The 26,280-nt window shown below is 31.1% G+C and overlaps 1 protein-coding gene across 50 annotated transcripts in view; it reads left to right on the top strand.

Moving 5' to 3' along the window:
- LOC127708564 (ankyrin-2-like) overlaps positions 1-26,280 on the top strand; it is a 192,752-nt gene that overhangs the window by 51,790 nt on the left and 114,682 nt on the right. For 41 of the 50 annotated variants that reach the window (XM_052213477.1, XM_052213487.1, XM_052213479.1 and 38 more), the window contains 17 exons: positions 231-329; positions 616-714; positions 1,137-1,235; positions 2,043-2,240; positions 3,963-3,980; positions 7,009-7,206; positions 7,669-7,866; positions 8,267-8,365; positions 9,503-9,601; positions 10,954-11,052; positions 11,613-11,711; positions 12,545-12,643; positions 14,619-14,793; positions 17,743-17,838; positions 23,017-23,087; positions 23,876-24,034; positions 25,261-25,422. In XM_052213477.1, the coding sequence (XP_052069437.1) occupies positions 231-329; positions 616-714; positions 1,137-1,235; positions 2,043-2,240; positions 3,963-3,980; positions 7,009-7,206; positions 7,669-7,866; positions 8,267-8,365; positions 9,503-9,601; positions 10,954-11,052; positions 11,613-11,711; positions 12,545-12,643; positions 14,619-14,793; positions 17,743-17,838; positions 23,017-23,087; positions 23,876-24,034; positions 25,261-25,422 (2,067 nt within the window). Of the gene's footprint in view, positions 1-230; positions 330-615; positions 715-1,136; positions 1,236-2,042; positions 2,241-3,962; positions 3,981-7,008; positions 7,207-7,668; positions 7,867-8,266; positions 8,366-9,502; positions 9,602-10,953; positions 11,053-11,612; positions 11,712-12,544; positions 12,644-14,618; positions 14,794-15,254; positions 15,270-15,668; positions 15,732-17,742; positions 17,839-19,422; positions 19,462-23,016; positions 23,088-23,875; positions 24,035-25,260; positions 25,423-25,517; positions 25,557-26,280 lie in introns of all 50 variants that reach the window. The other 9 variants (XM_052213528.1, XM_052213491.1, XM_052213486.1 and 6 more) reach the window with 6 other exon arrangements.

Raw genomic sequence — 26,280 nt, 5'->3', positions numbered from 1 at the left:
GTGCTTTGATTTTTTTATTGTATTATCTCAGTTTTACCATTGAAGAAGAATGATTTTTTTATTTCATTTTACCCTCATGATATTTCTAATAGAGATAAAATTTCATTACATGTAATAGTTTATCCAATTTATTAAAATTTTAAATAAGTAATGACATTTGTTACAGAGCTATTTTCTTTAAATCTTTTTATCAAGAATCTATATTGATATCAATTTTTTTTACATTTTAGAATGGGTTAACTCCCTTGCACATGGCAGCACAAGGTGATCACATGGACTGTGCCAGACTTCTGTTGTACCACAAAGCTCCCGTTGATGATGTCACTGTGGTAAATTATCACTGGTTATATTTTATATTGCATGACTTCCTTTTATGTTTCATGTATATGTAAATGAAAAAATATTTAAAAAAAAAACATTTCTTGAGACAACTGATCTCATTACCAGCTATAATACTTGAATACAGGGTAAATCTGTTTACTAATAATACATAAAGTTGATAAAGCTTATATAGAAAACTTTTACATGAAAGAACTGACTTATAAATTAGGCAATGTAATGAATTTGTATATTTATTAGTGGATAGTAATTTGACAAGTATTATTTTTTTAACAGGACTACCTGACACCACTGCATGTTGCTGGACATTGTGGTAATGTAAAGACGGCCAAGTTACTTCTGGACAGGAAGTGTAACCCTAATGCTAGAGCTCTGGTGAGTATAGTCAGGTCATAAACTTTAAATGCTAATGCTCTAATTAATGTAACAAAATCTATTGTTAATGGAAGAGCTTTGTTGAGTAAAGCTGTAAAGGGCCTCGGCATGACAGAATGTGAAACAAATCAAAAGATACAACCAACGCCCTGATTTATGCTTAAAACCAATAAACAAAATAAACAAATATGGCAGACAAAGGAATAGAACAAATTGAAGAATGGATTATAACTTTTATATCTCTGTGACTTAAGCTTTGTAACTTTCCAAGGGAAATAATAAAAATAAACTTTCCAAGGGAAATAATGAAATAAACTTTCCAAGGGAAATAATGAAATAAACTATGTATATAGCACAAAACCTACCAGTTCTATGATATTCTATGATTAGAGTATTACAACATTTTGATATTGATATTTCAGAATGGATTCACACCACTACATATTGCTTGTAAGAAGAACAGGATCAAGGTCGTTGAACTTCTCCTGAAATATGGAGCATCAATACAAGCTACCACTGAGGTTTGTAGCATTACACATTTTTATTTACACATTGTTTTGTTAACAGAAATGTTCTGTTTTGAGTTAAGAATTTAAAGTTTATGATAAAAAAAGGTAAGAATTGATTTTAGAAAAAATGAATGAGTAACAATATCTCACAAACTCTCGTGCTCTGAATGAGAAAGCTGTTCCTGCTCCTATTAGGCACCCATTGTGTTGCTTGAGGACTGGATTGTACACTGGTATTTTGGTTACAAACTGTATATGTAATGATTAAAGGGTTAATAATCTTATAAAATGAAAGGATATTGCTTTTAGGAAATTTTTACATGTGGTGAAATTTTCTATATTGTAATAGGCATTTTCTGTGAAATCAGACCTACACAAACATTTCATTTTCCAATTCATTGCATTGTACATGGTCAAGATATGAAAACAGCAAACACTGTGAAGATTAAACTGCCATTTCTGAGACACACTGTGAAGAGTTAACTGCCCCTTCTAAGACACACTGTGAAGAGTTAACTGCACCTTCTAAGACACACTGAAGATTTAACTGCCCCTTCTAAGACGCACATTGAAGATTCAACTGCCCCTTCTAAGACACTGTGAAGAGTTAACTGCCCCTTCTAAGACCCAGAACGAAATGTGACATGAAAATACTCCATTCTCCTTTTTCCATAAGAGTGGAGAAAAATCTTTAGAGAAATATTCTTGCCTATTAATCTTTATTCCTCTTTTAGATGGAACCTGAACTAACCTCCCACAATGTATCCTTTAAAGGGCACTTTATTCTATTATAACAATCTGTAATAATTTTATTTGTAGTCTGGACTAACACCTTTACATGTGGCCTCCTTTATGGGACATATGAATATTGTGATTAGTCTAATCCAAAACAATGCCAGTCCAGACCATCCCACGGTTCGTGGAGAGACATCATTACATCTAGCCGCCAGAGCTAACCAGACAGACATCATCAGAATCTTACTCAGAAATGGAGCCACCGTGGATGCACGAGCTAGAGTAAGATATACAGTACTCAATAATAAAAACTCTATTGATTTATGTTGTATACATTTCCCTAAGATTGATGTTGTTTTGTGGAATTCTGAAAAATATGCAATGTAAAAACAAAACAAGTTGCAAACAAAAGCAATTGCTAATGCAAAGTCAAAATAACAAGATCAGAATCAAAACTTCAAATATATAGAGAAATTAATATGTTTTTAGATTTGATAACAGAGCATGGTTTATATTTAATTTGAAGATACGATTTGCACTGTTCAGTCAGTAATCAGTGATTTCAGCTTTAGATCACCAATGTCATGTAAGCTTTTACAGTCACTTTAGGCCTGTTGTAAGGATGATAAAATTTGGAGTTTTTGTGTAAAGAGAATACCCATTAATTGTGTACTATCTTGTTAAACCAAATTGAATACAGTGAACTTGTCATTATCCATGTGGTACCAATATCTATTGAGTTCTTGTCTAATCCTGACCACATCTCTTTATATTCACACAAAAAATATATGTCCATCCAAATACATTTTTTCCATTTATCAAGATTCAAACAATGAAATTCCATAAACCAGACCAACGTGAGAAGGCTGCAAGTTTCTGTTAATTATGCCTAAATCAAACTGGTAACCTATTTTAGCTGATTTCTTGTATCAGGACATATAGTAAACATTCTTTAGTAGTTTAATTAGTGAGCCCAACACCATTATAATCTTCAATTCTTAAAGTCTTTGTATATATAGGTTTCACTGTACTTACAAACTATATTAAGAAGTACCAAAAGAAATAAAATATGTGCTGCACAGATTCTTCCTCAGCATTCATTCGCTAGTGAAAGAAGATCAATCAATATTGAATTTGTAAGGCGCTAAATATTACAACTTACTCCACGGAAAATTTCTTAATAATAATGGCATGCATTAGACAAAAAAGTTGGACATGACCATTAGTTTAGCAGTACAGTTTAAGGCCAGCCTCTTGTATGTAGAATTACATGATAAAATTAGAATATAATTCTTGATGTTCTTTGTACCGAGGGACCTATTTTTCATGTCATCCATATAAACAAATGATACTGTACTTTTATATCTCCCTAGCTGAAAGTTCACCAGACAAATTACGTTTTGGTAATTGACATTTCTGGTAATGTATTATACAACAGGAAACTATTATTACATAAACTTCATTATCCAGATGTGGTCATTAATACGTATATCATAAAATTGTTTGAATAATGTATACAGTATTGATCAGTTCTGTTGTATGGTCATTAGGTGATAGGACTGTAAGGTATTGATTTTTGTATGGAAAGCTGTTTGTGTCAATATCATAGGCTTTAGATGTATTGAATCCATAAATCTTTGTCTGTTGATTTGCTTTGGAAAGTCTTTTGGGCAAACTCTCTGAAAAATGTATCCTAGTTTTAATTTATCATTGTAACAGGATTGAGAATCTTGTCATTGTCATTACCCAGGGGTACCATTGTAAACTGATACATGAATTCTAGCATATACCAGGTCTTTTATACAGAATGTCATGTGGGATACTTTCTAGGTTTCAAATGCAATTAAAGGTTTCAAATGCAATCAATTTGAAAATATCTTTTCACTTCTTGTGCAAAGAACAAGTTTGATTTTTATTACAGAATAACTGTCTGCACCTATTACAGCTTTCCCTTTGTGACAAGCCAAATGTTTGATGTTGTTTTTGTAATTGTATTATTTTCAGAAATATTATATAGAAAATGTAGGTATAGACATCCTGTAGATCTGTCAAACCTAACCACTTGCTTCCAGTTTCTCATGTCAACAAGTTGTTAAGTATTTCAAGCCCCAACATTAAAAAATATCTTGTCTGCCAAATGTGCATTTTCCTGACATAATAAACAAAGCTAGTTATTGCTGATAATTAATGTGCAGTTACCGCCTTTCAAAATGCATGACATTTCAGTGACAATAAAACACAAACTTCTTTATTGTAAGGCTATTATTTTTTGCTGTGTATAATTTCTTCAAATAGAAAATGTTATTTTAATATATTATGGATTTTAATTTCTTTTAATTTTGCCTCCTATCATTATGTTATTTTTTACTGCAAAAAAGTATTTTTTATGAAAATGGTTATATATGAATGTTACCTTTCCAAAGACTTATTTCAAAAGTAACTATTACTCTAAATAATCAGTTTTAATCTTATGCCAGTATTTGTACCAGCAAAAAATTAATACTTTTACAGTATTTTGTAGATTTTAAAGTATTGCATGTTTTTGAATCACATTTTTCCAAGAACTTACTTTTTCAAATCTTCATAAGAACGAAAAGTCATTGTTTTCTTATGCGTATTGATTGTTGGCAAGACCATGACTAACACAGACAAGACCATGACTATGACTAACACAGACAAGACCATGACTAACACAGACAAGACCATGACTAACACAGACAAGACCATGACTAACACAGACAAGACCATGACTAACAGACAAGACCATGACTAACAGACAAGACCATGACTAACAGACAAGACCATGACTAACAGACAAGACCATGACTAACACAGACAAGACCATGACTAACACAGACAAGACCATGACTATGACTAACACAGACAAGACCATGACTAACACAGACAAGACCATGACTAACACAGACAAGACCATGACTAACACAGACAAGACCATGACTAACAGACAAGACCATGACTAACACAGACAAGACCATGACTAACAGACAAGACCATGACTAACAGACAAGACCATGACTAACAGACAAGACCATGACTAACAGACAAGACCATGACTAACAGACAAGATCATAACTAACAAACAAGACCATGACTAACAGACAAGATCATGACTAACAGACAAGATCATAACTAACAGACAAGACCATGACTAACAGACAAGATCATAACTAACAAACAAGACCATGACTAACAGACAAGACCATGACTAACAGACAAGATCATGACTAACAGACAAGATCATAACTAACAAACAAGACCATGACTAACAGACAAGATCATGACTAACAGACAAGATCATAACTAACAGACAAGACCATGACTAACAGACAAGATCATAACTAACAAACAAGACCATGACTAACAGACAAGACCATGACTAACAGACAAGATCATAACTAACAGACAAGACCATGACTAACAGACAAGATCATAACTAACAAACAAGACCATGACTAACAGACAAGACCATGACTAACAGACAAGATCATAACTAACAGACAAGACCATGACTAACAGACAAGATCATAACTAACAAACAAGACCATGACTAACAGACAAGACCATGACTAACACAGACAAGACCATGACTAACACAGACAAGACCATGACTAACACAGACAAGACCATGTCTTACACAGACAAGACCATGACTTACACAGACAAGACCATGACTTACACAGACAAGACCATGACTTACATAGACAAGACCATGTCTTCCACAGACAAGACCATGACTTACACAGATAAGACCATGACTAACACAGATAAGACCATGACTAACACAGACAAGAACATGACTAACACAGACAAGACCATGACTTACATAGACAAGAACATGACTAACACAGACAAGACCATGACTAACACAGACAAGACCATAACTTACACAGACAAGACCATAACTTACACAGACAAGACCATGACTTACACAGACAAGACCATGATTTACACAGGCAAGACCATGTCTTACACAGACAAGACCATGACTTACACATAACTTACACAGACAAGACCATGACTTACATAGACAAGACCATGACTAACACAGACAAGACCATGATTTACACAGGCAAGACCATGTCTTACACAGACAAGACCATGACTTACACATAACTTACACAGACAAGACCATGACTTACATAGACAAGACCATGACTAACACAGACAAGACCATAACTTACACAGACAAGACCATGATTTACACAGGCAAGACCATGACTAACTCAGATAGAACCATGACTAACCCAGACAAGACCATGACTTACACAGACAAGACCATGACTAACAGAGACAAGACAAAGACTAACACAGACAAGACTTATTATTACTTTACTGAAAAGAATAGCAATATGTATATTTCCGTCTTTTAATTTCCCTTTTCTGTTAATTTGATATACATTTAGTTTTAAAATAGTTATGTAAATGATTAAATCTTATGTATTTAAATATACATTCATTTCCAGATAGTAATGTGTACATTAAAAACATACTAATAGTATATATCTATGTGTAGAATTTGTTTTCAGATTATATAAAAGTGTCTTGCAGACAGATAATGTGGACATTTTTATTTTTTTATTCAGAATAACAAATATATCTTAAGAAATAAAAAACTGTAGTTTATTGTTTTCTTTTGCTTTTACATTAAGTGTTTACTATATAACTAATCCTACTTTTTAACATGTTCAAGCAGTGCTATGCTGCTTTGGCTTTAATAATTGTCAGTCTAATTATATGGAATTTGAAAATAAATTTTTTGCATTTTTTTTTACTTTTTAGAATCAAAAAGAAATTTATATTATAAATGAACATAATCACTTGGCAAAGACTTAGTAATAATGAACATTTTGAAATTTAAGTGAAAATTTATAAATCAAATGGGTTTTTTAATTTTTCTGTGGTTGCTGAAGTATCAACTTCATAAATAAAAAATGGATATTTGTATAGAAAGTAGTGAACTAAGGAAGATAAATTGTGAAAAGGGATTAGGAAGTTCCTTCTCTATATCAAATGTTTGATTATTTTCCAGGAACAACAAACACCTCTACACATAGCTGCAAGACTGGGTAATGTTGACAATGTTACATTACTGTTACAACACGGAGCCAACGCTGATGCTGTCACCAAGGACTTATACACGCCATTACACATCGCTGCAAAGGAAGGAAATGAAGAAGTAGCTTCTGTTTTGTTAGATCATGGAGCGTCACATGGTCTTACTACTAAGGTATGTCTAAAAACCAGTGGTGTATAGAAAGTAGTTTCTGTTTTGTTGGAACATGGAGTGTCACATGGTCTTACTACTAAGGTATGTCTAACGACCAGGGGGTATAAAAAGTAGATTCTTTTTAGTTGGAATATCACACTCTTATAATTGTTAAGTATGGAGCATTTACAAGTTTAAACAATCACTGTCAGGCTAGTTGTCCAAATAACGTGTCTGTTTAGAGGTATCAGTCTTGTAGGTTGTTTTCTTGTAAGCTTGTACATTTAAAATCTGACTCAGTATACAGTAACCAAATCAGTCAAATGATTGAGCATGCCACATTAACTTTGTATGCAGACAAATCTTTATGTAATGGGAATGGAATAAAGTACATATTGTAAGTTAAAGAACAGTTACTTTCAATAATTGACAAGTTAACCTGACAATTAAAAATTCTTACAAATAATTTGAATTGTTTTACAGAAAGGATTCACTCCACTGCATATTGCATCCAAATATGGAAATATCAAAGTTGCAAGTCTACTCCTACAGAAGGGAGCTAATCCAGATGTCCAAGGAAAGAATGGTCTGACTCCTCTACATGTGGCTACACATTACAATCATTCCAACGTAGCTTTTCTACTGTTGGACCACAAGGCATCACCACATTGTACAGCTAAGGTATGTGTATTATTTCCATTTATTTATGGTCAGGTTTTCTTGTAATGAGACAGAATTATTCTGCAGCTTTTATCTTTATATACAACTCAACCAATTAATGATATAATTTAAAATATTTTGTACAAGTTTTGGTGGTATAGACATTGATTACTTAACCAAAAAAGAACAAAAACCAAAGATATTGTAAGATAAAGATTAAGTATCATGGTACCCTGATGGTAAACTTCCCTTGTATTGGGACAACTCTGACTCAAATATTTAGTCAAATTTAAACAGATTTTGGGAAAGATAAGATCATTTCAAAAACTGAAATATTTCATAACTTCCAGGAAATTAAATTGGACTTTCATTTAATTTATATATCTAATTTTATCTGTATATGATGGTAATATTATTTCAGAATGGCTACACACCTCTACACATAGCTGCCAAGAAGAATCAGATGGATATAGCTACTACACTACTAGAGTTTAGTGCTGATCCTAATGCTGAATCAAAGGTAGACTTATTTCTAAATACTTACCTCCCTTTAACTTTAAAATATTAACATTAGATTTAAAGTCATAAATATGTAGTAGGTTGGGTGTCAACCTAAAACTTCTTCATTGAATACAACAAGAGATAAACTATTCAAAATAAATAACAAAACAAAAATAGTGGCTCCATTCTCTTTCATTATGTACAAATTTAAGTAACTATTTATGAAGTTTTGGTGTTTTTTTTTTGGGGGGGGGGGGGGGGGGTAAAGATTGCAGTCATGCAATTAAAACCCTTTTGTGGCTTGCTTCATAGTTTTGATCAATTTTCCAGACTTGATCACTACCTTTGAGATAAAGAATCACAGTGCATTGAACACATTATTCTATATTATTCTATACATCCTATTCATTCAAGAAATTAATCGATGAAATATATTTATAGAATAACTAATCGAAGAATTCAAATAGAGAAAAATATTCAACGAGTGACCGAACAACACATTAATTCACGAATGCGCGTAGCGCATGAGTTAATTATCAGTGTTGTTCGGTCACGAGTTGAATATTTTTCGATATTTGAATTCTTTGATTAGTTATTCTTTTTATTACATTGGCAAATGGCTTTTTTTAATGAAATTAATGTAGAAAAATGAAAGGAACTATATCTTTTTTCTACGCATTCACAATTTGTTTTGATCCGACGTTATCGACGTCTTGACAACGCCTATTGTTGTATGACGTCAGAGAGTGAAATAACCACGTTTATTTCACGTGTGAAATTATCGGTTTTTATTTGACTGGGAAATCAATGTAATTCATTGCTACCAATGTAATAAACTCAAATATTCAAGCTACAAAATGATGTGTATGTGTATAACCAAACCTGTCAAGAAAATTACATAAATTGTGCATGGTGCATGGATCTAGTCTGTGTTTAAAAAATAACAATGATGTCAATCTTAAAGTAACATTTAAATTTGGAGTTATCTTCCTTTGTCATTAATTGTAGTTGAACCAATTCATTGCATTGCCTTCCAATGCTTTATACAATGCAATGTTTAATTTTTGGTTCCCAATGCAAAAATGAATGCAATCATTTTGTTTCAGTGCTCACAAGCATTTTCATTATTACTAAGATTTTATGACATTTTTTACAGAATGGTTTCTCACCACTTCACTTAGCTGCACAAGAAGGTCATACAGACATGGTATCTCTTCTACTGGAACATAAATCTAATGTTGGTGCCAAAGCTCATGTAAGTTACTGTAAGACTTGGCTTATTACAAATATAATGTTGGTGCCAAAGCTCATGTAAGTAACTGTAAGACCTGGATTATTTCAAATCTAATGTTGGTTCCAAAACTCATGTAAGTTCTTGTCAAACCTGGCTTATTTCAAATCTAATGTTGGTGCCAAAGCTCATCTAAGTTACTGTCAGACCTGGCTTATTACAAATCTAATGTTGGTGACAAGTTCATGTAAGTTACTGTCAGACCTGGCTTATTACTAATCTAATGTTGGTGTAAAAAGCTCATGTAAGTTATTGTCAGACCTGGCTTATTACAAAACTAATGTTGGTGCCAAAGCTCAAGTTAGTTAGTGTCATACCTGGCTTATTACAAATTAAAAGTTGGTGCCAAAGCTCATGTAAGTTACTGTCAGACCTGGCTTATTACAAATCAAATGTTGGTGTCAAAGCTCATGTAAGGTATTGTCATACCTGGCTTATTACAAATCTAATGTTGGTGTCAAAGCTCATGCAAGTTATTGTCATACCTGGCTTATTACAAAACGAATGTTGGTGTCAAAGCTCATGTAAGTTATTGTCAGACCTGGCTTATTACAAATATCATGTTGGTGTCAAAGCTCATGTAAGTTATTGTCAGACCTGGCTTACTACAAATCTCATGTTGGTGTCAAAGCTCATGTAAGTTATTGTCAGACCTGGCTTATTACAAATCTCATGTTGGTGTCAAAGCTCATGTAAGTTATTGTCAGACCTGGCTTATTACAAATCTCATGTTGGTGTCAAAGCTCATGTAAGTTATTGTCAGACCTGGCTTATTACAAATCTCATGTTGGTGTCAAAGCTCATGCAAGTTACAGTCAGACCTGGCTTATTACAAATCTCATATTGGTGTCAAAGCTCATGCAAGTTACAGTCAGACCTGGTTGTTACAAGTATAATGTTGGTGCCAAACACTTGTTTGTTATTGTCATACTTCACTTATTACAAATCTAATGTTAGTGCCAAAGGTCATGTTTTTAAAGAAAATTTTGGTTCTTTCAAATCTTAATTTTGTGTCAAAGCTGATGTAAGGTACTGTCAAACCTGATTCATTAGCTATTGAATATTGACATCAAACCTTATGTAAGCAACAATCATATCTTGCCCAATACAAGTCTGATGTTAGTTAACGATAGCTACATTTAAACCTGGTTCATCTTTGTTCTAATGTTAGTGGCAAAATCATAAATATGAATAGATTTGTTTTTGTTAGTTATAACTTTTAACATCACATCTTTAATTGCAGGTCTACATTTAAGCCAATTTATTTTTAGTTGATTTATGTTCTATAGATATCTTTCCCCTCTTTCTATTTTTAGAATGGATTAACACCAATGCACCTTGCTGCTCAAGAAGACAAAGTCAATGTTGCTGAAGTATTGGTCAAATATGGCTCAGAAATTGACCCACAAACTAAGGTGGGTGATATATTAGAATCATTGTCAAATCCAATAGAATAGGTTGTATAGGTGTTAAAATTGTTAGTGCTAGAACTAAACCACTTAGATTAATTGAGTAACTTAAAATATAGATAACAGGTTTGTAATTGGCTCATACATATATAGTTTGTGCAAATGACCTCAGTTAGGCTTGACCAGCTATCAGATGTTACCAACTACAGTCATTTATCTTTTTGTTGAACTAATATACAAATTTGCAGGAATAGTATGCCACTTTATGTTGTTTTACGAAAAATGCTGAAACTGGAAAAGAATACTGCACATGTGTATGCCAAAGACATAAGGCAAAAAGTTAAAAGGATTTTAGATTCAGTGCTTTATTGAATTCTATATTAATTTTTCTACTGAGATGACAACTTCATCCTCTATAACAATTGACTGTACCTAGACCACTAAGCCATTCGGGCCTTTTTAATGAAGATTTGAAGTTTAATCATTGTAAATTTGTCTCTTTCATTATAATTACAAGATATTTTCCACAGAAAGAACAGAAATAATTGATGCATTATATATTGTAGGCTGGATACACCCCTTTACACACTTCATGTCATTTTGGACAGATTAACATGGTTCGCTTCCTCTTGGAACATGAAGCTTCTGTCAGCGCTACCACCAAGGTGAGTTACTACTATGTTTGATAAAAATTCTGTTTAGTTTATTGGATATCCCTCTGAATATTGTAATTTTCATGTAAATAATGTAACTTGTAGCCTAAACAATAAAATTTCTTTTGAATACTATAATTACTTTATTTTTAGGTCTTTTTATATAAGGGGATTTTCCAGTTTTCAGACAATAACTCAAAAATGTTTTGAGCAGTTTTCATGAAACTATGGTGAATTGTTTATATCTATTGACGTAAGCTCCCTTTCGATTTTTATAAATTTTAAATTTTACGTTTCCGAGTTATGGGATTTTATTCATAAAAAAGGGGGGAATTTCCATTTTTCGGACAATAACTCAAAAGCGCTCTGAGCAGTTTTCATGAAACTTTGGTGACTGTTTTATATTTATTAAAATAACCTCCCTTTAGTTTTTTCTTTTATAAATTTCTGATATGAAATTGAGGAGTTGTGGAACTTTATTCTTTGAAAAAGCGACGGGCCTATCATGCGCTCATGGCGCAGCTCTTTATTTTGTGATATTATAATACATATACGAATCTTGCTGTTCTTTTCTTCACATTATGAAAATTTACAAAAAAGTGTTTAATTCTATATTCAGTATTTTTTTCATTGGATACAAATTTTCTATAGATTTGTATGCAAATGAAATCAAATATCCACAAAAACTTTTCCTCAATCCACGAAAATTGGTACCTAGGAAAAAAAATGAATCCGCAGTAACTGGTCATTCCAAATAAAGTTATTCAGCCAAAAGAACATTATATAGATGTATAAACATTTATCACATCATAAGTCGTTCATTAGAATATTATCTTATATTATAGCTTGGCTACACACCACTACACCAGGCAGCTCAACAAGGACATGTACAAGTTGTCAATCTCTTGCTGAAAAACAAGGCTTCACCTAACGCTGTCTCTAATGTAAGTTTCCAGAAAATGGAGGGTTATACCCAAATACAGCTCCTGAATGGGCCATGTACAAAGTTTTGATAATGATTTCAGTGTCCCTGACACATGTTTTTGGACTAAGCTTCATCGATATACACTTGGACTGTTTTCTATTCTTTGGTCTGTTGTTGTCTCTTTGACACATTCCCCATTTCCATTCTCTATTCTACTTGAATTCCATAGTTTGGGAAGCTGGATACATCAAATGCTTGGGAGCATCAAAATAAAATCAAATACAACTTTCCAATCTCTTACTGAAAATTTCAACTAAGTTGTTCTTAAGGTGGTACCAAGAACCTTGACTAAAATTAATTTGGCTCGTTTAATTTTCATAAAATTTTGACAAAATATTTATTTTGACCCTTTGACAAAAATATAAAAAATTCAAAAAACTTGAACCACACACTTTATAGGAAAAATTTCATTGGATAAATAGCACTTTGACAAACACTAATTTTGATCATTGAGAAACTTAATATTTCCTTAACAATAGAACGTGATTAAAACATTGAGCGGATTTTTACAGAGTTATCTCCCTGTAGTGTTATGTACCACCTTTAAAGTCTTTTGGTCAGGTAGTTGGCCGCTAGTATAAACTAATTAACCCCCTCTGTCATGATTAAGTTGTGGGTATATGCTTTAATTAATTGTAATATATGTCTGGCTATTCATATTTCATTAGTCGATTCAATACATTAGTGTAAAAATGATAAACAAATTCAGTACTGATAAAAGCTGAATTAGGATCGGTGAAAGTATAAATGAATGAGCATGATTTAAATGAATGAGCATGATTTACGTGAAGAAGTGAATCAGACACTAGCCCCTTCTCCTTTAAAAAAACAACAAAAAAACTCCAGAAAGCCAGAAGTACTATGTGTTGTTTTTTAAACAATATTTCAGACATGAATTATCCTCAGTTTAGAGTACAATAGAACTTTTAACACTGAAGGGCCATTAAATGATCTTTCTGCAATTACAAAAGTTCTTTTCAGAATCCAATAAATTTTTTTCTTTTACCACCAGTGCTGGTCAAGCTACTAAATTTTTAAGGGAAAATAGGATATCTGTATGATGTGCAATATGGAGTATTTTTACATAATTGTCTACAGAAAAGGTTCAGACATGATGATCTGAATTGAAACAAAGGCTATCTTCAGTTTATGTTAGAATTATCTCCCCTAGTATGATGGTATTAAAATTAATAATTTAGAACAGTGGTAATTTACTGAGGATACGAAAGTGTCTTGTCTTGCCAATCAATAAATAATCAAGTTTTCAACACTAAATTCTCCATAAACAATAAGTAACTATCATCAAAGTGGGATGTTTTGTGAAACAAAATAAGTTCTAAGCAAGCCAGGACTGTGATGTTGGGTTGTTTATTATTGTACTTTTCACTTTTTTCCGAAGATAACAGCCTCAATTGTTAGTGCACTTTGAATACCTTGGAGTTTAATAGGTTTGTTATTGTCTGTTTTGCTTAAGGATAATGAATAGAATTGGTTGAAACCTTCCTGCATACAATTACATACACCAGCTCCTGTCAATTTCATATTAAATAACTAAATATTACAGTCTTTCTATGATCACATTGACAAGTGAGGTTCATATGCATATATATGTTTCTGTATAAACCTGGTTTCATTTAGGGTTCTGTAAATGATATTTTTAGTTTTATTTGATTTGAAGAGTTATCATTTCAACAAACAATTTATTATTTAATTGATTTATCGATCATTCAGCAAGATATACTCATAAATTGACATTTTGGCTATCATGACCCCAAATTTTTTGTAAGATTTTTTTCCTGCATGCCATCTAGAACTTGCAGGCCCATTATCGAGATATTAATTGAAAATTAAGTATAATTTTTTACTTAAATTCCCCCTTTCAATTTCTTATTAAAGACAGCTGATAGTGTAATAAAAGATGTTTATATTTACAGAATGGACAAACAGCTCTTTCCATTGCACAACGCCTTGGTTACATATCAGTTGTTGATACTCTAGCTGGTGTTACTGAGGTAACAGAAACCATTCCAACAGCAGAGGACAAATACAAGGTCGTTTCTCCAGAAACCATGCAGGAGACATTACTATCTGATTCAGAAGATGAAGGAGGTAAGGACTCCATTAATGTTGTTTGGTTTCCATGGCATCATGTTTTGTTAAAACTATTGTTTTGATAGAGAATGTAAGCTCCCTTTCTTCATTAATATATAACTTGGACTGCTTAGAAAAAGTTTGAAATAATATATTGTTTTTTTTTCCCTTGATTTGGCATGTTCCAATCCTGTGGGTAATAATCAGATTTTAAATTTAAGAAAAACATATGAAATATCAAAAGGGAAGATTTTTTCTTTCATTATAAGTAATTAAAGAAACATAAAGTTTGTAAAGAACTTGTAAACATAATATAAGTAGGGTGACAATTTTAGTAATATAAGGAAATAAAATATGCTTTTTTAATACAAAGAAGATATAGTGGAAATTATCGTTTTACAGAACTTGTAAACATAATATAAATAGGGTGGCATTTTTAGTAATATAAGGAAATAAAATGTGTTTTTTTCAATATGAAGAAGATATAGTTGATGGTGAGACATTGAGACTTTCCACGATTGATCACATTTTGAGCAGATTACCTTATATGTGTGATGATCAACTGTAAACAAATTATCAGGAGAAATTCACAACTAGTGAAGGAAAGAAGGTTAAATTTCGACTTGAGAAGGAATTGGAGATTTTATTAAAAAATACTATGTGTAAAAACATGTTTTAAAAAAAAAAATCAAAAACAAATTGTACAGATTTTTTTATTGAATATTATAAATTAAATTACAAAAACGTTTTCAAGTGTATTATTTTGTTCACCACACATATTTGTTGGAGTGATTGGGACTTTTCGGGACAACTAAAATATTTTTAAAGTGTGATTTGTGTCAGGAGTGTGAATTTGAATGTGTAATGCATTTAACTTAATACTTTGCTGTCAGGTAGAAGCAGTGTAAGGTCTAGTGAATTCAGGACATCATGGTTGAGTGAACTCAGTTCATTTGGTGAGGAAGATGCAGCTACTTTATGTTGCTGTGTCCTAAACCTAATGCTAGATTAAATTGTTACCTGATGTATCAGATTTAAATTGGAATGTTTTGGGGAAATTAAAGTTTAATATATAGAATTATTTTTTAAGAGGGATATCTGAATCAGGTAACAAAAGTCAAAACAATCTTCCAAGCTAGATCTTTCCTATAAAACTCCAGTGAACATTTCTGATAATATTCCTCTGTTTAGTATTTTAACTATTTTAAATACTATTTAGTTTTAATAATCACTGGAGACATTAACAGCACAATTCACAGTAGCTATTATATATAATTGCAAAATGGTGTTAGCTTTAACAAAATCCTATAATAAACCATGAAGGTCAAATATTTGTGATCTAATTCTATGTGTGTGTGTGTGTTGTAGAGCTAGATTGAAAGGGGAAGCATTGGAGCTTTCTAAAGGGACTCATTCAATAAATAAATAAAATAATCTTTATTTAAAGATGACAACCTCATTAGTCATCACTTATCTTCTGGAGGGATGAATTTTGGAAAAACAGAAATGTAAACTCTAAAGTAAAAGTAGTAGCCTTTACTTTTGAAAAAATGAAATGAAAATTATTTTCAGAGCTAATAATTTTATCGACTCAAAATTTATTCAAAATCATTGATTGGGAATAAGCCTAATTTCGTTTTTCATTTTAAAATTAAAAATGTCTTGAAAGCATCTTGAAGAAGCAACTTTTAAAATTGAATTTTGTCTTCTTAAGGAAGATAACTTGTTTCAAGGCAATAAATATTGGCCATCAAGTTTTAAATATAGAAAAGAAGTGGGATGCCATTCCTAACAATTTCAGCACTATTACATAATCAGAATTTATTTTGAGTTAATGGCTTTGCATCTTTTGATATATCTTTTAATGTTTATAACAATGTTAAACTTTTGTGGATTAGTATGTAAATAATGACGGTCTATATTTAGCTTTTGATTCCACCTTATTTGGTAAGTGTGGTGATATGGTTGAATGTTATGTTATTTGTTATGGTTTTATTTGTTCATGTTATTCTCCCTTAATTGTTTAATTTTCTAAACTTTTAATTAAAAAATGCAAATCAAATGAATTTGAAATTTTTGTTTTTCAACAAATGATTAGAAAAAAAAAGGTTTGATTTCTCATTTGGTTTGCTAACACATCAATGCAGTTTGTACTTCAATTCAAAGTATACATAATTCATATCTACTTGTCTAAATTAAATACTTTTTTAGTTGGGTAGCTTCATTTTTCTCTCTTTTTAACAGGACATTTCCATAGGATTTTTTCTCTTGAAATATTATTTAACCAGTGCAGTCAATAAAATATGTCAAGATACTGATTAGAACTGATTGTACATTTGTATTTGAAAATGTGTATATATGGGCCAAAATTTGTTCAGAATTTGGTCTTTTCTTATGAAATTTAAACAAAGTTGTTTTGGGAAAAATGCAACTGTTTTCTCCTTGAGAAAAGAAATATCAAGAAAAACAAATGATTGAATCAACATTTCTTCTTAGTTTGGTTCTAACATTTACTTTGTGTCTAAATGATTTTTGTCATGATTATAAAAACATACAGAAAACTGAAATTTGTGTAAGGATATTTGTATTTCCCCATTGTTTGAAGAACTCTTACTATCTTTTTTTGATGAATGTCAGTTGGGTTGCTGTCTCATCCATGTTTACCCAACATCTCCTTATAAATTGAAGGACACGTAGGGTTTTATGGATATTATATTTTGTATTAGATATTAGAGATAAGAATTGTTTGACAATGAATATAAGTACAGACCAGCATTGATATTTTTGACTTGAACAAATATTTTTGATATATAACCAAGTTATGCTGGTTTCAGGTAATTTTATGTTATTTTGCACCAGTATATTTCAGATGATATATGGCACATGTTAAAGAATTAACTACATTTTAACATTTTTGGCACTCAATACTTTTGTTTTCCCAATTAAAATTGTGACAATATTCTACAGGAGATGATTTTCTGCCCCAATCACCATTATTTGGGAAGCCTTTATATGAACAACATATAAACTTGCCATTTTACGAGGGCAATCAAATGCAGTCTAGTAAGTCAGGTGTTGTCTCCCCTGTTGTGGTGTGGACTATAATTATTTTAATTGCATGTCTTTGATAATTTTCTATTTTTAGTTTTCAGTACGTAAGGGTATATAAATTATAATTATATATACATATGAAGGCCATAACAAGTTAATTTCTATGTAGAAACTATCATCTTTATTTATTGATAATGCTTAAACTGCTCTTATTTACATGTTTGAGTCTAAATGTATTTCTAAGATAATGAATGAACTATTTTTATTTTCGGTCCGTTTGTCCGTCCGTCTGTCTGTTCCGCTTCAGGTTAAAGTTTTTGGTCAAGGTAGTTTTTGATGAAGTTGAAGTCCAATCAACTTGAAACTTAGTACACATGTTCCCTATGATATGATCTTTCTAATTTTAATGCCAAATTAGAGTTTTGACCCCAATTTCACAGTCCACTGAACATAGAAAATGATAGTGCAAGTGGGGCATCCGTGTACTATGGACGCATTCTTGTTTGAATTTAATTAATGATAGAAATACTTACATTAAATTATAATTTTTTACTATCATATGTTTAGCCAAGGAATCTGATTGTTATGGCTTTCATACATACTTGTTACTAAATATACCAGTACTTTATTAGATAATTTATTTCATTATGATGTTGTGATATATGCCTTTTTAATATGTTCTCTTTGAAGTGTTGATGTCTTTTCTTTATATTGTGTTGTTTATTTATGATATATAAGTGGTTCAAAACAGTGGTAATGCCTTCATTAACAGAACAAGGACAACATATCAGATGCTTCAGCTTTAATTTTGGTAAAGCAATTACTGTAATTTTTACCAGAGAAAAAGTAACAAAATATATCACAACCATTATCCATGTGTTGAAAGTTAAAAAAGAAACAAAGGAATGTTTTTATATATATGTCCTTTATACCTTTTTGGTTTTTGGTAATTTTTTTTTTGGTCCTCAGGTGGTTTTTGAACTAACACCTTGTGACTTCTGATCTAACTTATATATTTTAATGTTATTGGGTATCAGATTTTTGTTATTAAATTAAGGGGATTTTAGATGGAGTAACATGTTTCAAAAAAGAATTCTTTGAAAGGAAGTTCTGCTATTGCAAATAGCTACATATGGTCATTGTGTGCTGAAAAAGACTATACTGGGAATAGTTAATTTATCACTGTTACCATTTTTTGAATTATTTTTGGTCAAATTACAGAAATGTTAACAATTTTGGGAATTATTTCTGGTCAGTTTACAGAAGTGTTAACAGTTTTGTGAATTATTTTTTGTCAAATTACAGAAATGTTAACAGTTTTGTGAATTATTTCTGGTCAGTTTACAGAAGTGTTATCAGTTTTCTGAATTATTTCTGGTCAGGTTAAAGAAATGTTAACAGTTTTGTGAATTATTTCTGGTCATGTTACAGAAGTGTTAACAGTTTTCTGGATGATTTCTGGTCAGTTTACAGAAGTGTTTACAGTTTTGGAAATTATTTCGGGTCAGTTTACAGAAATGATAACAGTTTTCTTTCTGAATTATTTCGGGTCAGATCTCAGAAATGTTAACCGTATTCTGAATTATTTCTGGTCAGGTTACAGAAGTGTTAACAGTAGTTTTCTTGGTAGCAAAGGTAACACTATATATACAATATAATCAGCAAAAAACCTTTCGAAAAATATCCACATACTCCTTTATCCTACTTTCAAACTCCTCAGGTCACAAGATTAATGTTATATTTGCAAAAAAAATAGGAGAAATAGAGTGAAGAAGCAAGAAATATATGCTTCCTCTAGAAATAAGATAATAGAAAAGGAATTAAGGAATTTCAGTTCAAGAATTTATAATATAGAAAATGAGGGTGTATATTATTGATGATTATATAAACAGCACTTTTAGCTTAGTTGCAACGGTTTACAAGCTTTACAGATGGCTTTTGAATAAGAAATTATAGTAAGTTGTTAACATTTTTGTTTCTTTTGAACCATAATTATAGTAAATTTTACTGAACTTGACTAAATATCAAAATTCAAGGTCAAAGTAGTTACCCCTGCTGCTAAGACAAATGCATTACCATAAAGAGCATGTACAGTAAAAATCGTTGGTACATCATGAATAAATCAATATAACTCAATCTATAGATTTTTGTATTCAAAAATGCTTTTGTGCTTCTAGTGTTTTTAATATTTAGACTTTAATGTTATGTCATGAATTTTAATTATGGTCATATTTTACAAAAATGTGTTCCCATGATATATATGATGCAAATAAGATATAATATTAAGAAACAAAAGAAACAAATACAAGATATAAACAGAGCTGAACTTTAATACTATACCTGCTTTATCAAATTAAATGACACAGCAAGACAAGAACAGCTTATATTTTTTTTATAAACCCCATGGACCTTGGATGAATATCTGGCATTACAAGATTAAGTCTTTTAATTCCATAAGTCTGACTCTCCTACTCATATGATGGATCATGGAGGACTAGGGAGTTTTCACTTACTTTAAGATAATATAATATTAAAAAAAAAACAGAAAATAAACTATTTTTACATAAAAAAACACAATACTGGTATCATGAGAACATTGATTTATCCGATGGTTTTTGTCTCGCCTTCACGGAATCGCGACGGCGGTGGTGGTGGGGGTGGCAGCGTCAACAATGTATTAGTTTGTGATTAGGTCTAGTTTATGGTGAACCACAAGTGGTAGGTCAATGATATTTGGTAAGCAGTTGTATTAGCATTGGCACATCTAATTTCCATGGAGATTATTTGGCCCTGCCCCCTCAGTCATGGTCTATTGACTTTGAAACTTTTGCTTAGTTTACATGTATTAGTTTGTGATTAGGTCTAGTTTATGGTGAACCACAAGTGGTAGGTCAATGATATTTGGTATGCAGTTGTATAAGCATTGGCATATCTCATTTCAATGGAGATTATTTGGCCCCGCCCCCTCAGTCATGGTTTATTGACTTTTAAACTTTTGCTTTGTTTACATGTTTTAGTTTGTGATTAGATCAGTTTAAGATGAACTGCTAATGTTAGTCAATGATATTTGGTATGCAAATTTATTGGCATTTGCAAGTATCATTTCCATGGAGATTATATAGCCCCACCCCTTCATCATGGTTCATTGACTTTGAAACTTTTATATAGTAAATGTTTGTGTTTAGGTTTGTTGAAAGGAAATGACTTATAATAAGTCAATGGTATTTGGTATGCAGTTGTATTAGCATTTGCACATCTCATTTCCATGGAGATTGTTTAGCCATGTACCTTATGTCATGATTCGTCGACTTTGAATATTTGCATAACTTACATGTTAAAGTATTGCTATTTTAATTTCAACATTTGCATTATCAAAATTACAAAAAGGCGAGACATATCTCTGTGATAACAGTTTATGTTAGGGAACATATTTACTGAAGGTTTCTTATGTTCATCCACTATATGGTTAGATCATATTTTAAAAGGGGTAACAACCACTTCATATTTTATCTGTTGTTCTGCTTACTGATGAAAACTAGAAAAAAACATTAAGATGCTCACAGAAAGGAGTTTGTTGGATGATTTTTCTGCGAAAAATAATTGTTGGCTTTCTTAATTGTTTTAATCTATCCCTCAAACAATAACTTGTCTTTAATATTTTTCATAAGAATAAGAAAAAAGATATATACTAAACTTGTAAGTAAATTTTGAATACGATAAAAGATGACTGGAAAATAATGAAACAACATCTTGTAAAATTAATTAAACATGAATACTTGTAAGAGTAAAATCTCTTCTAGAATAGTTTCAAAGTCATCTGAAGTTAAAGAAAGTATATAGAATCATAGACTTTTTTTGCAGTAAATATCTTATCTTTGACTTTTAAAAAAATTACAAAATTCTCAAAAGCCTGTTATCTTTCATTCTAAAATTCTTTACAAGTCTCCTAAAAACATGGCCAGGTCATAGACCTGGGGTCAGGAAACCTGTAATAACAAAATTCTGTTTATAAAACTGATATTATATAGATCTATTATCTGTTATAAACAAAATGTACTAAGCATGGACTGATATAAAAGATGTACAGAGCATGGCCAAAATTATCCTAACAGCTTGACTCTACAAATATTTATCTCTTTTAAAAACACTAGACTTAAAAATGCTGTAATGACTAAATTAAATATAGAAACTTTTAACATCTTGATTGCCAAGATGATGTTTAGTAATTACTAAGTATTGGCTGTACCTGATCTGTAATTGTTTTGACAGCGATCAGGGTTTTTTTATAAGTCTGTTTTAGTGTTTCTATTTGATCTGGCTTAAATCTCTTTTAATGTTCCTATCTGATCTTGTCTTAAGGAAACCATGAACTGTTTTAGACGTAGTCGAGGTAAGGTTTAATAATTTACAACCTTTACAAAATTCTCCAGTAGAAATCACATGGAAATTCATTTAGAATCAATTAATATCATTTTGATGCTTCATTTAGTAACTTTTAAGTGTTGGTTAATATTTACCTACATTTATAATTTCTGATAGTTCAAAGACAAATCCAAAAACAGTCTAGTTTTCGGGAATTGACGTGACACTGCAAACTTTATAATTGTAGATATTTCGTAAGTTTCCTGAGTGTAAACATATAAATCTTAAAATACATGTTATTATAATACTCAATGACAAATAATCAGGCATGGTAAAACGAAATATGATAATAAAAAAATTGTAACTAGCGAATAACAAAAATCTCCAATATAACAGGTGCTCTTGACAAGGTGCTTGTTTAAGATCAATTTCCAAGAAGTCAAACCTAAATGATCAACAAGAACATTACGATTTCAGATCAATACAAGTTAGCTGCACAGGATTGCCATCTTAATAAGGACAATGTGGGATAATCTTCTTATATGGAAGTTTCCATGTACAATTTTATGTTGTTTGTTATATTTGGAAATCTGGCTTTAATTCTTGATTTATAACTATTATTTTAGTACATATGTATAGGAAGGAATAACTAAGAAATTATTTTCTAGGAACTGTATGTATATATTAATTTTTTTGTTATGTGTTATACTCAATGTTTTTCATATTAATGATTTTTGGGATCTATTTGTATACATATAAAAGATTATCAAATGTTGTCAGTGGTCATAGTTCATAATTCATGAGCCAACTTTTTTATACTTTTTATAGGAGAGGATACAATTTCGTTGGAGAGAGGTGAAAGTTCATCACCATTGGATACTTCCTATGAAGGCATGAAGGTAGGCGAAAAATAGAGGATTCTGGGATAGCTGTCAGGTTATCCAATGAAATATAGGTCTCTTAAAGATTCTGGGATAGCCAACAGGTTATCCAATGAAAATGTAGATCTCTTAAAGATTCTGGGATAGCCAACAGGTCATTCAATGAAAATATAGATCTCTTAAAGATTCTGGGAAAGCCAACATGTTATCCAATGAAAACATAAATCTCTTAAAGATTTGAATGAATGTCTTAAGATACACTGATATACTTCTCTATGTTGATCAATGCAGGAATTTTTTAGATGACTCCAAAGACTATGATGTAAATAGCCATCTACTTAAAAAAAGTTTTTTTTTGTGACCTTAGGACACTTTAATATCCGCTTTGCCTGAATTCATTTACTATACTGAAGAACAGCATATGGAGAGACTTTCAGATTGTGAATAAAACCCAATGTTTCAGTACTGACAGACTTGTAAATGATATGTGTATTCAGTTTTATGCTTATACTTGATATTGTAAAATTTTATATATATCTATATATATATATGTTATATATGTTGTCATACACAGTGTTCCTTTAAGTTGTAAATATGCAGTTTTGTTATTTTATTTGTTATTTTGTAAATATATAAATCTGTCCAGTTGAAGTGTCCAAACGGATTGTAATTAACGAATCAGGAAATTCCAGTTTTAACTTTTAGAAGAGGATCCATAATAAGCAAGTTTCTTAGAACATTACTGGACAGATTTTACATTTACACATTTGTCTTCAGTCTTGCAGAGTTATATTTTGCTTTGTTAGGAGTTTCAGTTCCGACATCCTGTCACTGATGATCAGAGACGTAGAATCAAGAGTGAAATAAGCACAGCCATGCGCTACCCATCTTATTTACAACGTGACCCTGATTACGAAGCAGAGATGCAATATTTCCGTGGGGACACCTTGTCTCCCTCTTCCAGGGTAGGTTATTACAGCCGCTATATATAACATTCAATGGTTCAGATTTCATATTTGGCGAAAACATGGAACAATTGTTCATTGATGTGGTGAACTGACTTTTTACAAAACAAAAACATTGGCTTTCAAATTTGTTGGAAGATGAAGCTCATCAGTTTGATCAGTGTAGAGAAAAAACTTATGACTTTAAAATGTTAAGTGATGTTAATAATTTATGGCAACTCAGCTGTAGGTATATTAACCTTGGTTACTGTAGATTGTACATAAAAAGCAGAAGTCATAGAAAAAGAATGGTAAAGAAAGGAAATGGTGTAATTTATTCATATTAATTGTTTTGTCAGTTGGCAATGAAATTATTTGTGTGCTTTTGTGGTAAGAGGTCAAAGGTCAAAGTCAGTGCATTTACTTTTCAGACGTTTAGAATCTACCTCAAGGTTTAGCTGCCTATGGGCATGTAATTCACTGGTACTTTTCTATGTTGCTTCAAAATTACAAATTCTTGGTCACATGGTACACAATCCCCATAATATTAGGATTATATTTTACATAATGAAGCTATGTGTTCCTATGTGACAGTAAAACCTATGCTTTTAGGCCAAGGTTCGTTATTGAAGAAATTACATACCAATTAAACAAATTAGTGGCTCTTTGATTACAGACAAGTTAACAGGATTTTCCCCCTAAAAATATATGATGGTGTCCAATCAAAACCGCTAAATCAAACAAATTGCATAAGAAATACTGTTTTTAATGTTCAGGTGGCATCAGTAGCAGTTTTAAAAATTGTATTAACTTGTGGAATTTTGCCACCAAGTGTACAATACATTACAAGAACAGTTTACATTGACATAAATTATACATTTAGTTTGACATTTTCTTTTTTTTGGTTGTTTTTTTATAATTTGATTTTTTATGATTTTATTTGGTAAAGCAAATATTGTAAAATCTATATATGTCTAAGTGTACATTTATCTTTTTTCTGCTTTGAATATAATTATTTCATATACATTCAAACAAAATAATCACAGATTTGTTTTTGCAAAAGGGTGCACAGCTATGTGTTTTTATTTTAAATGTGGTTTAATATGTTCATTATATATTCGAGATTTGGCTTATTTTAATCAAACTTTTTATCTAAACAGAAGTCTATTATTTTGAATATAACAAATTAAAGGGAAGGAAAGTTATAAATCTGTGATTGTTTGATGATATATATGTTGTTATCCCAGGAGAAAGGGTCGTCTAGAGGTGATAGTGTGTTTGGAGCAGATTATTCTACTTTAGAGAGAATGGATCAAAGTAATTCCCAATCTGATGTACATATCCGTTCTGTTGATGCCAGTACTAGTGAACTTGATTTTACTGATGATTTCGATGATAGTATGAAGAAGGTAAAAATTTGAACCTTTGAAAGAGTTATTCCCCTTTTCCCTCCATTGCATCTTACTGTCACTATTTATTAATCAGTTTATTTGCATGTTTTCAGGACAATCAACATGAAGAAATACTTGAATTAGAAATGAAAGTAAATTTTGTTTTTATTGGCACTTAATTATAAATGATTTGATGAACAACAATTTTTCATGGCAAATCCTGAACTGATCGTAATGAAATTATATTGAATAGTTAACTTTTTTCCTATAGTGATGATGCAGATTGGATAACATTCAAATTCAAATTGTTTTAATAAAAATATGATGTTTATTGTATTTTGGGAGACATCATTTGTAATGTTGTTTGTGATTGGATAGCATTCAAATGATAATAAGATTAATTGCCATCAAATAATTTTACATGTGTTTAGTGCTATTAGATAAGAAAAATGTAAATTTGACTTATTATTTTGATACTTTTGTTCAGATGTAAATATTGTTGCACTAAACATCCTGAAATACAGAAATACTCAAAAATCAAAACTTATGGAATTTACATCAAAATTATTGTATTTTGTATCGAAAATTGCCATGAAACATATTGTTGAATCATGTTTTGGATGTGTTTGTCTTTGAAAACAGTGTGTGATTTCTTGATGGATGTGGGAAGTAACTACTATTTACTAAAACACTGGTTAATTTTGTTTCGTGTTCTTATGTTTCTGATGATTTGTTAATACTCTAAATCATAAATGTATAAACCCACAATGGGTATAATTATACATCTACGTTTCAACCTAATATAGTGGAAACTAGTTACCGGTAAATGAATAATCTTGTTTATTAAAAGTGTAATCTAACATGGGTGAGGGATTT

Source organism: Mytilus californianus, unplaced genomic scaffold (assembly GCF_021869535.1).
Source record: "Mytilus californianus isolate M0D057914Y unplaced genomic scaffold, xbMytCali1.0.p SCAF_7, whole genome shotgun sequence".
Classification (NCBI taxonomy): Eukaryota; Metazoa; Mollusca; class Bivalvia; order Mytilida; family Mytilidae; genus Mytilus; species Mytilus californianus.
Note: the sequence above shows the minus strand (reverse complement) of the source record. Positions and strands in the feature narration are given on the sequence as shown.